General features: G+C 41.4%; 1 protein-coding gene across 1 annotated transcript in view; it reads right to left on the reverse strand.

The window, feature by feature from the left end:
* The window catches only part of ubr4 (ubiquitin protein ligase E3 component n-recognin 4), a 181,892-nt gene that overhangs the window by 108,997 nt on the left and 60,407 nt on the right, over positions 1–12,488 (reverse strand). The window contains 3 exon segments of the mRNA XM_034173148.1: positions 2,675–2,954; positions 3,060–3,229; positions 12,347–12,432. Coding sequence (XP_034029039.1) covers positions 2,675–2,954; positions 3,060–3,229; positions 12,347–12,432 — 536 coding nt within the window.

Genomic DNA, 12,488 nt, shown 5'->3' on the forward strand with positions numbered 1-12,488 from the left:
GAACTACAAGTAAGCCTGCAGTCTGAGAGCGAAGCGCTCTATTGGGGTAATATGGTACTACGAGGTCCCTAAGATAAGATGGGACCTGATTATTCAAAACCTTATAAGTAAGAAGAAGAATTTTAAATTCTATTCTAGAATTAACAGGAAGCCAATGAAGAGAGGCCAATATGGGTGAGATATGCTCTCTCCTTCTAGTCCCCGTCAGTACTCTAGCTGCAGCATTTTGAATTAACTGAAGGCTTTTTAGGGAACTTTTAGGACAACCTGATAATAATGAATTACAATAGTCCAGCCTAGAGGAAATAAATGCATGAATTAGTTTTTCAGCATCACTCTGAGACAAGACCTTTCTGATTTTAGAGATATTGCGTAAATGCAAAAAAGCAGTCCTACATATTTGTTTAATATGCACTTTGAATGACATATCCTGATCAAAAATGACTCCAAGATTTCTCACAGTATTACTAGAGGTCAGGGTAATGCCATCCAGAGTAAGGATCTGGTTAGACACCATGTTTCTAAGATTTGTGGGGCCAAGTACAATAACTTCAGTTTTATCTGAGTTTAAAAGCAGGAAATTAGAGGTCATCCATGTCTTTATGTCTGTAAGACAATCCTGCAGTTTAGCTAATTGGTGTGTGTCCTCTGGCTTCATGGATAGATAAAGCTGGGTATCATCTGCGTAACAATGAAAATTTAAGCAATACCGTCTAATAATACTGCCTAAGGGAAGCATGTATAAAGTGAATAAAATTGGTCCTAGCACAGAACCTTGTGGAACTCCATAATTAACTTTAGTCTGTGAAGAAGATTCCCCATTTACATGAACAAATTGTAATCTATTAGACAAATATGATTCAAACCACCGCAGCGCAGTGCCTTTAATACCTATGGCATGCTCTAATCTCTGTAATAAAATTTTATGGTCAACAGTATCAAAAGCAGCACTGAGATCTAACAGAACAAGCACAGAGATGAGTCCACTGTCCGAGGCCATAAGAAGATCATTTGTAACCTTCACTAATGCTGTTTCTGTACTATGATGAATTCTAAAACCTGACTGAAACTCTTCAAATAGACCATTCCTCTGCAGATGATCAGTTAGCTGTTTTACAACTACCCTTTCAAGAATTTTTGAGAGAAAAGGAAGGTTGGAGATTGGCCTATAATTAGCTAAGATAGCTGGGTCAAGTGATGGCTTTTTAAGTAATGGTTTAATTACTGCCACCTTAAAAGCCTGTGGTACATAGCCAACTAACAAAGATAGATTGATCATATTTAAGATCGAAGCATTAAATAATGGTAGGGCTTCCTTGAGCAGCCTGGTAGGAATGGGGTCTAATAAACATGTTGATGGTTTGGATGAAGTAACTAATGAGAATAACTCAGACAGAACAATCGGAGAGAAAGAGTCTAACCAAATACCGGCATCACTGAAAGCAGCCAAAGATAACGATACGTCTTTGGGATGGTTATGAGTAATTTTTTCTCTAATAGTTAAAATTTTGTTAGCAAAGAAAGTCATGAAGTCATTACTAGTTAAAGTTAATGGAATACTCAGCTCAATAGAGCTCTGACTCTTTGTCAGCCTGGCTACAGTGCTGAAAAGAAACCTGGGGTTGTTCTTATTTTCTTCAATTAGTGATGAGTAGAAAGATGTCCTAGCTTTACGAAGGGCTTTTTTATAGAGCAACAGACTCTTTTTCCAGGCTAAGTGAAGATCTTCTAAATTAGTGAGACGCCATTTCCTCTCCAACTTACGGGTTATCTGCTTTAAGCTACGAGTTTGTGAGTTATACCACGGAGTCAGACACTTCTGATTTAAAGCTCTCTTTTTCAGAGGAGCTACAGCATCCAAAGTTGTCTTCAATGAGGATGTAAAACTATTGACGAGATACTCTATCTCCCTTACAGAGTTTAGGTAGCTACTCTGCACTGTGTTGGTATATGGCATTAGAGAACATAAAGAAGGAATCATATCCTTAAACCTAGTTACAGCGCTTTCTGAAAGACTTCTAGTGTAATGAAACTTATTCCCCACTGCTGGGTAGTCCATCAGAGTAAATGTAAATGTTATTAAGAAATGATCAGACAGAAGGGAGTTATCAGGGAATACTGTTAAGTCTTCTATTTCCATACCATAAGTCAGAACAAGATCTAAGATATGATTAAAGTGGTGGGTGGACTCATTTACTTTTTGAGCAAAGCCAATAGAGTCTAATAATAGATTAAATGCAGTGTTGAGGCTGTCATTCTCAGCATCTGTGTGGATGTTAAAATCGCCCACTATAATTATCTTATCTGAGCTAAGCACTAAGTCAGACAAAAGGTCTGAAAATTCACAGAGAAACTCACAGTAACGACCAGGTGGACGATAGATAATAACAAATAAAACTGGTTTTTGGGACTTCCAATTTGGATGGACAAGACTAAGAGACAAGCTTTCAAATGAATTAAAGCTCTGTCTGGGTTTTGGATTAATTAATAAGCTGGAATGGAAGATTGCTGCTAATCCTCCACCCCGGCCCGTGCTACGAGCATTCTGACAGTTAGTGTGACTCGGGGGTGTTGAATGTGATATCAGTATAAAATAAAAACTGTTTTGGCCCATCCAAGAAATCCAACATCACCAAGAGACAACACAAGCACCATGATAAAATAAGCAACTGACCTGTTCAAAAAGGTACAAGGGGGTCTTGGAGTAGTGGCGCAGTAGATAGTCAAAAACCAACAGCAGGCGAGCCAAGTTGAGGGGCACATTCTTCAGATGGGAGTCTCGACTCTGCGCCACTTCAACAATGGCCTGGGTGACCAAAGTGAGGACCGACCGTCTCCCACGCTCAGACAGATTGTGAAAGAGAAGCAGTAAGAGTTGAAGGTGCTCAACATTGAGGTCATCTTCACCATGGACAGATGCCTGGTTAGTATGTTGCTTCAATGTTCCCAGGAATCTAATTGAGCAACAAAGAACTTTATGCATTCAGTCCTTCAAAGGAAAAACAAGGTACTGTATTAAGAAAAAAACAAAAGCCAAGATGATTTAGTGGTTACAATACCTTTCCCAGACTTTCATACACTCGTGCACATCTGGATCTCCTAAAACACTGGCTTTGTGTTGCCATATGAGAAGAAGTCTTGAAAGAACTGACAAGGACTGAGGGTGGATGTAGAGTGGCCAGGGACCCTCTGAAAATGGTGCAACACCTAACTGCTGCAGGAGGGTGCTCTGAAAGTCATAACATGTAATAAGTGCAACCATTAAAACATTTAAAAAGTAAAAAATTAATAAAATTCTTCACTTCTTCCAGCTAAGCTCTTGCATCAGTGATTTAGTCTAGGACCTTGCTTAGACATGTATCCACATCATTTAGGAGAGGAGAACACAACTGTTCTAGACTAATATGACCCCAATGAACAACTTGGGACATGTTCCAAAATCTCCAACCAAGATGAACAGCCCAAAAATTACCACATCCTTTTAAAAAAAAAATGACCATGTCCTTTGAGAAAATCACCACATCCTTTTAGTGTTACTTCAAATACAGCTGTATTTTTGGGTAGCTGGGATCCATTGGTAAAAGTACTGCAAGTGACTGCTGCAGAAACCCTGAAACACTGAATGAGCATAATCTTCATATCTGGATTTTGTTGTGTTTACATGTTTGAAAAAGAAAGAAAAATGTGGTGTTATAAATTGTATTATTGGCTGTTGGGAAATTTCCCTGATAATCTTTAAAACATTTAAGATCTCTAGATACTGCTGTCTGCTAAAGAAACAAGTTCTGTTTTGTATTTTTCACTTTAAATCAATATTCCACTGATAACATCTCCCCGTCAGCAAATGCAGATGCAGCCTGTGACGCAGTGCATGTGACTATCGCAAGACTTCAGGAAAAGGACCCTGATGCAGTATTTCTTATGTCAGGAGATTTTAATCATGTCTAAGATTTTGCCCACATTTAAACAATTTGTGGATTGTAAAACATGAGGGGATAAGATGTTAGAACTGCTTTACTGTAATGTCAAAGACTTGTATAAATGTACTGCACTGACCCCTCTTGGTCGATCCAATGGCGACATGGTTCACCTCACTCCCTCTTACTTGCCTGTGGTTAAAAGGCTGCCTGTCATCACCAGAACATCCAGATGCTGCAACCCGGAGGCGTTTGAAGCCCTCAAGTGTTGTTTTGAGACAACTGAGTGGGGTATTTTTAGTGAGGTGTATAGAAATGATACAGACAGGTTAACAGAATGTGTAACATATTATATCAGCTTCTGTTATGAAAACATCATGCCCTCCAAAGACATTCACTGCTATTCAAATAACAGACCAGCAACCAGAAAGCCCATATAAATGAGAAGAAGCAGACTTTTAGAATGGGTGACAGAGACAAAGTTAGAAAAATCCAGCGGAAACTGAAGGTGGAGTTGCAGGAGGGTAAAAGAGCTTATAGCTGCAAATTGAACCAACAGCTGCAGCAGGATGGAGCTAGGCAGGTGTGGGCTGGTATGTGGAAGATTACAGGTATGAAACAGAAAGAAGGTGTTTTGTGTGATTGTGACCAAATTCTAGTTGATGATCTAATAGAAACGGTAAATATAAATGGTAAATGGACTGCATTTATATAGCGCTTTTCAATCTGCATCAGATGCTCAAAGCCCTTTACACATCAAAGCCTCACATTCATCCCAATGTCAGGCTGCTGCCATGCAAGGCCCCACTAGGAGATTAAGGACCTTGCTCAAGGGCCCTTAGTGATTTTCCAGTCATGCTGGGATTTGAATTGAGGATCCTTTGGTCTCAAGCCCAACGCTTTAACCACTAGACCATCACCTCCCCCAAACAGATTTTTCAACAGATTTGACCGCCCCACTCAAGCACAGGCCCTACAGTCCTCCCACTCTGAACTACAGCCGGCTCCCAGTCAGCTTCAATGTTTTCCTCTTTCATTCAATCCACCCTCATTACCTGTTCAGGGTCCAGGCTCCTCTTCTTCTCCGGTGAGGACACCACTGATTCTCTCTCCAGCTCAGGTCAAGAGGGAGTTGGACCGACTGAAGCTGGGGAAAGCAGTGGGACTGGAAAAAAATCAGCTCTAAGCTATTGAAGACTTGCTCTGCTGAATTGTGTGGAATTTTAGCAAATCTGTATAATATGAGCCTGCATTTACAGAGGGTCCCCAAGCTATGGAAGACATCTTGCTTGGTCCCTCTGCCAAAGAAAAGTTGACCTACTGAAAATAAAGACTATAGGCCTATAGCCCTCACTTCACATGTGATGAAGGTGTTGGAGAGGCTGAGCTTCCCCTTCATCAGGACCACTGTAGCACTTTACATGGATGCCCTACTGTTTGCCTACCAACTGAATATTAGTGTGGATGATGCACTCATCTATATGCTGCACAGGACCTATGCACATCTGGATACAGCCAATACTTCTGTGAGATTAATGTTTTTTGACTTCACAAGTGCATTCAATACTATCCGTCCTGTGCTGCTGGGTGAGAAGATGAGGAGAATGGAGGTGGATGCATCAATGGTCCAGTGGTGTGTGGACTCTCTCCCACAGGCCGCAGTTTGTGTGTCTGCAGAGCTGTGTCTCAGATACCATCCTGAGTAGCACGGAGGCACCACAGGGAACAGCACTGACACCATTCCTCTACACCATCTACATTGCAGATTTCAAGCATAACACCAGCAAGTGTTTTCTCCAAAAAGTCTCTGATTACACAGCAGTTGTCAGTCTGATGCGGGGACAAGATGAGGAGGCGTACAGAGAAACCATCAAGGAGTTTGTGACCTTGAGTGAGCACAACCAACTTATCCTCAACACCAGAAAACTAAGGAGATGATTGTGGATTTTAGGCGGGGCAGAGTGGTCCATGCAACACCCATTACCATCAAGGGCAACGAGGTGGAGGTGGTTTCTAACCACAAATACCTGGGTGTGCAGCTGGATCACACACTGCACTGGAAAAGCCAGGCAGAGTCTGTGTATCACAAGGGGCAGAGCACATTGTATTTTTTAAGGAGGCAACGGTCGTTTAATATCTACCCACCTTTGCTTCAGACTGTTTACCACACAGTAGTGGCCAGCGCTGTGTTTTTTTTTGCAGTAGCCTGGTGGGGAGAGGGCATTGGTATAGCGGACAGAAACAGGCTGAATAAGCTTATTAAAAAAGCAGGCTCTGTAGTTGGCTCATAACTTTCACCAGTCCAACAGGTGACCGAAGAGAAGATGCTCTCAAAGCACAAGGGCATTAAGGCCAATATCTTTCACCCCCTCCATGCCCTGGAGGTGATCCCCTGTAGCACCTTCAGTCACAGACTGATGGCACCGAGGTGCAAGTTGGAGTATTTTAGAAAGACTTTCCTCCCGGCTGCTATTAAGCCATTTAATGCGCACTGACTATTGAATTGATGTCCATGGCTTTGCAATTTCATTTTATATGTTAATGACAGATGTATGGAATTCATGTCTGTGTGAGCTGCTAAAACAGCAAAATTTCCTGTGAAGGATCAATAAAGTATCTATCTCGCGAACAGTATGACTGAAAATAACATTTCATTATATTTGGCAAACATTTTCTTTCGATGTACAGTAATACGTTGATCCACTTAGTTTATTCATTTTCTCTTAAAATATCAAAATAGAAATTTCACACCTGTCTACGACCCTCTGAAACATGTACTGGTCATTCTGAACATTTTGAATAGTAAGTCCCTTTGGCTGCTTCCTTGACTGCACTCAGGGTCGCCACAGCAAATCCGAGGTGGTTCTGCATGTTGAATTGGCACAAGTTCTACGCCGGATGCCCTTCCTGACACAACTCCACATTACATGGAGAAATGTGGCAGCGGTGGGATTTGAACCGGGAACCGACCACACCAAAACCAAGTGCACTAACCACGTGGCCACCACCCCTGCATTCTGAACATTTTGAATACCTTGGAAAATTTGTAGCTGCTGCAGTTTAGAAAATACAGCTGTATTTGAAGTAACCCTCTGGCCAAAAAAGGCCATGATTACTTTCTAAAAGGGCGTGGTCATTTTCAGGCTGTTGGTCCCGGATAGACATTTTGGCACATATCCCAAGTTAAACGGTAAGTGGACTGCATTTATATAGTGCTTTCCATCTGCATCAGACGCTCAAAGCACTTTACAATAGCGGCTCACATTCACCCCGATGTCAGGGTGCTGCCATACAAGGCGCTCACTACACATTGAGGGATTAAGGACCTTGCCAAAGAGCCTTTAGTGATTTTCTGGTCAGGCTGGGATTTGAACCAAGGATCTCTGGTCTCAAGCCCAACACTTAACCACTAGACCATCACCTCCTCAAGTTGTTCATTGGGGTTATATTACTCTAGAACAGTTGAGTCATCCTCTCCTAAATGATGTGCATACACATCTCAGCCAGGTCCTAGACTAATTGCAATTATCACATTTATGACTGAGAGGGAGAGAAAGTAAAAAGGTCTGTAGAATTTTTTTTTTTTTTAAATCAGGAATGCTCCTTCAGCCCTGGAGCCTTCTCAAGTACAGTGAACCTGCAAACATTTCTACACACTGACTATCATAAAAGTGCCTTTAAATCCTGTACTGATACTAATCCACTGGAGATGTTGGATATATCATGTGAGTATTATCACTGCAATCTGCGTGTCGCCCTACAATTTAAATTTGTTTGACACAAACACTGTGCAGTTGTTACCTTCTAGAGTAAAATTCTGAGAAATGTCTGCCAATATATCAAAATATGATCCAACTTAAGGTTCTTCTATACACAGAGTTTGTTATACAGACTCTGCATGTCAAGGTAACTGCAACTTGTCAAACCTGTGCCTGTCATTTCTAAATTCTAGGGAAGGTGGCTCCAAGAAACGAGACCTTGTGCGACAACCACCCAACAAAACAGACCTCACATGTGACGTAAGTTATTTTATTGAGCTGCTTCTTAGCAAAATTGTCAGAGTTGGTGCAAATTCTCACTGGTTGGTAACTGGTTATGTTGAAAGGGCAGAAGAAGCAGGTTTTGTCTTTGACTATCAGAAAATTTACTACAATTTCATCATGTCCAAATAGAGCTATTCAAATCATCTGGTTAAAAAGTACCCCCCTCCCACCCAAATACACAGTCCCACCTCTCACCCAATGACTGTTTGGACAGATTCCAGCCCCATATTGACTCTTAACTGGCATAAGTGGGGTTTAGAAGAGGAGTGGATGGACAGACGGTGAGAGATGACATTGCTTATTTAGTAGATCAGTCAGCAACCAAGGTGCTACACTAGATGTGTCATACTTCTTGATAAGAAGGACACCATGTTGCAGGTTATGATTAAAACGGCTCTGGCTTAGTGTCGTGTTGCAGACATTTAACTATCAAAGAACAACAACTTGACAACTTTATGCAAATGTTGACGAACCAATGTGATTGGCTGGATGCACTCTATCCAGAAAAAAACAAGTACAATCTGGCCAGCAGCAATGTGGTTTTGACTCTTGCTTGCCTCTACTGGTGGTTGGCTCTCACTGCGGTATTGTATCACTTCCTGTTCCGGAGCACAGCGGTGTTTTGCTGTATCTGTTAGCTGTTTAATCTGCGCAGTTAGACTGATCTAGTTACCTAGATAACGATTTGTTTCACAGTGTAATCTTCACGTGCCTTAACTAAAGCACTCCCTCTGCTGAATCACCTCTAAATTATTTACACATTATTCACTTTGTGTGTTTGTAGGAATCCGCTAGCTTAGCGCAGCTACTAGCTCTTAGCCGGTTTAGCATGGTGGCTTCTCCTGTCTCACCCGCACTTTTCTGCTCTGGGTGTGAAATGTTTAGTTATTCCTTGGCCTCCTTTAGCAGTAATGGTACTTGTAATAAGTGTAGCTTATTCGTAGCTTTGGAGGCCAGGCTGGGCGAATTGGAGACTCGGCTCCGCACCGTGGAAAATTCTACAGCTAGCCAGGCCCCTGTAGTTGGTGCGGACCAAGGTAGCTTAGCCGCCGTTAGTTTCCCTCTGGCAGATCCCGAGCAGCCGGGAAAGCAGGCCGACTGGGTGACTGTGAGGAGGAAGCGTAGCCCTAAACAGAAGCCCCGTGTACACCGCCAACCCGTTCACATTTCTAACCGTTTTTCCCCACTCGACGACACACCCACCGAGGATCAAACTCTGGTTATTGGCGACTCTGTTTTGAGAAATGTGAAGTTAGCGACACCAGCAACCATAGTCAATTGTCTTCCGGGAGCCAGAGCAGGCGACATTGAAGGAAATTTGAAACTGCTGGCTAAGGCTAAGCGTAAATTTGGTAAGATTGTAATTCACGCCGGCAGTAATGACACCCGGTTACGCCAATCGGAGTTTCTCTGTGAATTTTCAGACCTTTTGTCTGACTTAGTGCTTAGCTCAGATAAGATAATTATAGTGGGCGATTTTAACATCCACACAGATGCTGAGAATGACAGCCTCAACACTGCATTTAATCTATTATTAGACTCAATTGGCTTTGCTCAAAATGTAAATGAGTCCACCCACCACTTTAATCATATCTTAGATCTTGTTCTGACTTATGGTATGGAAATTGAAGACTTAACAGTATTCCCTAAAAACTCCCTTCTGTCTGATCATTTCTTAATAACATTTACATTTACTCTGATGGACTACCCAGCAGTGGGGAATAAGTTTCATTACACTAGAACTCTTTCAGAAAGCGATGTAACTAGGTTTAAGGATATGATTCCTTCTTTATGTTCTCCAATGCCATATACCAACACAGTGCAGAGTAGCTACCTAAACTCTGTGAGTGAGATAGAGTATCTCGTCAATAGTTATACATCCTCATTGAAGACAACTTTGGATGCTGTAGCTCCTCTGAAAAAGAGAGCTTTAAATCAGAAGTGCCTGACTCCGTGGTATAACTCACAAACTCGCAGCTTAAAGCAGATAACCCGTAAGTTGGAGAGGAAATGGCGTCTCACTAATTTAGAAGATCTTCACTTAGCCTGGAAAAAGAGTCTGTTGCTCTATAAAAAAAGCCCTCCGTAAAGCTAGGACATCTTACTACTCATCACTAATTGAAGAAAATAAGAACCACCCCAGGTTTCTTTTCAGCACTGTAGCCAGGCTGACAAAGAGTCAGAGCTCTATTGAGCCGAGTATTCCTTTAACTTTAACGAGTAATGACTTCATGACTTTCTTTGCTAATAAAATTTTAACTATTAGAGAAAAAATTACTCATAACCATCCCAAAGACGTATCGTTATCTTTGGCTGCTTTCAGTGATGCCGGTATTTGGTTAGACTCTTTCTCTCCGATTGTTCTGTCTGAGTTATTTTCATTAGTTACTTCATCCAAACCATCAACATGTTTATGTTGCCAGGCTGCTCAAGGAAGTCCTACCATTATTTAATGCTTCAATCTTAAATATGATCAATCTATCTTTATTAGTTGGCTATGTACCACAGGCTTTTAAGGTGGCAGTAATTAAACCATTACTTAAAAAGCCATCACTTGACCCAGCTATCTTAGCTAATTATAGACCAATCTCCAACCTTCCTTTTCTCTCAAAAATTCTTGAAAGGGTAGTTGTAAAACAGCTAACTGCTCATCTGCAGAGGAATGGTCTATTTGAAGAGTTTCAGTCAGGTTTTAGAATTCATCATAGTACAGAAACAGCATTAGTGAAGGTTACAAATGATCTTCTTATGGCCTCAGACAGTGGACTCATCTCTGTGCCATGAGCATGCCATAGGTATTAAAGGCACTGCGCTGCGGTGGATTGAATCATATTTATCTAATAGATTACAATTTGTTCATGTAAATGGGGAATCTTCTTCACAGACTAAGGTTAATTATGGAGTTCCACAAGGTTCTGTGCTAGGACCAATTTTATTCACTTTATACATGTTTCCCTTAGGCAGTATTATTAGACGGCATTGCTTAAATTTTCATTGTTACGCAGATGATACCCAGCTTTATCTATCCATGAAGCCAGAGGACACACACCAATTAGCTAAACTGCAGGATTGTCTTACAGACATAAAGACTGGATGACCTCTAATTTCCTGCTTTTAAACTCAGATAAAACTGAAGTATTGTACTTGGCCCCACAAATCTTAGAAACATGGTGTCTAACCAGATCCTTACTCTGGATGGCATTACCCTGACCTCTAGTAATACTGTGAGAAATCTTGGAGTCATTTTTGATCAGGATATGTCATTCAAAGCGCATATTAAACAAATATGTAGGACTGCTTTTTTGCATTACGCAATATCTCTAAAATTAGAAAGGTCTTGTCTCAGAGTGATGCTGAAAAACTAATTCATGCATTTATTTCCTCTAGGCTGGACTATTGTAATTCATTATTATCAGGTTGTCCTAAAAGTTCCCTGAAAAGCCTTCAGTTAATTCAAAATGCTGCAGCTAGAGTACTAACGGGGACTAGAAGGAGAGAGCATATCTCACCCATATTGGCCTCTCTTCATTGGCTTCCTGTTAATTCTAGAATAGAATTTAAAATTCTTCTTCTTACTTATAAGGTTTTGAATAATGAGGTCCCATCTTATCTTAGGGACCTCATAGTACCATATCACCCCAATAGAGCGCTTCGCTCTCAGACTGCAGGCTTACTTGTAGTTCCTAGGGTTTGTAAGAGTAGAATGGGAGGCAGAGCCTTTCAGCTTTCAGGCTCCTCTCCTGTTGAACCAGCTCCCAATTCAAATCAGGGAGACAGACACCATCTCTACTTTTAAGATTAGGCTTAAAACTTTCCTTTTTGCTAAAGCTTATAGTTAGGGCTGGATCAGGTGACCCTGAACCATCCCTTAGTTATGCTGCTATAGACTTAGACTGCTGGGGGGTTCCCATGATGCACTGAGTGTTTCTTTCTCTTTTTGCTCTGTATGCACCACTCTGCATTTAATCATTAGTGATTGATCTCTGCTCCCCTCCACAGCATGTGTTTTTCCTGGTTCTCTCCCTCAGCCCCAACCAGTCCCAGCAGAAGACTGCCCCTCCCTGAGTCTGGTTCTGCTGGAGGTTTCTTCCTGTTAAAAGGGAGTTTTTCCTTCCCACTGTCGCCAAGTGCTTGCTCACAGGGGGTCGTTTTGACCGTTGGGGTTTTTACTTAATTATTGTATGGCCTTGCCTTACAATATATGGCGCCTTGGGGCAACTGTTTGTTGTGATTTGGCGCTATATAAATAAAACTGATTGATTGATATGCAAAAACACGGACAACTCCTGGCAGCAAAAGAAGAAAAAAAAGGCTGCATTTCATTTATCCTTTTCAGTTACATGTGGACATGCCACTAACAAACCAACAGAGATGGTCCTGTCTTACCTGCAGAGCTGGAGATGGAAGATCTGATGTTACCAAGGTGTGATTAAAGTGATACAGAGCTAAAGAAAACACTTCATCTGAGGAGCCTGAGACAAACAAAAAACACTCATTTAATTCAAGGATAACTGGCATAAAGGCTGGT

This window comes from Thalassophryne amazonica, chromosome 6 (assembly GCF_902500255.1).
Source record: "Thalassophryne amazonica chromosome 6, fThaAma1.1, whole genome shotgun sequence".
In the NCBI taxonomy this organism is placed as follows: Eukaryota; Metazoa; Chordata; class Actinopteri; order Batrachoidiformes; family Batrachoididae; genus Thalassophryne; species Thalassophryne amazonica.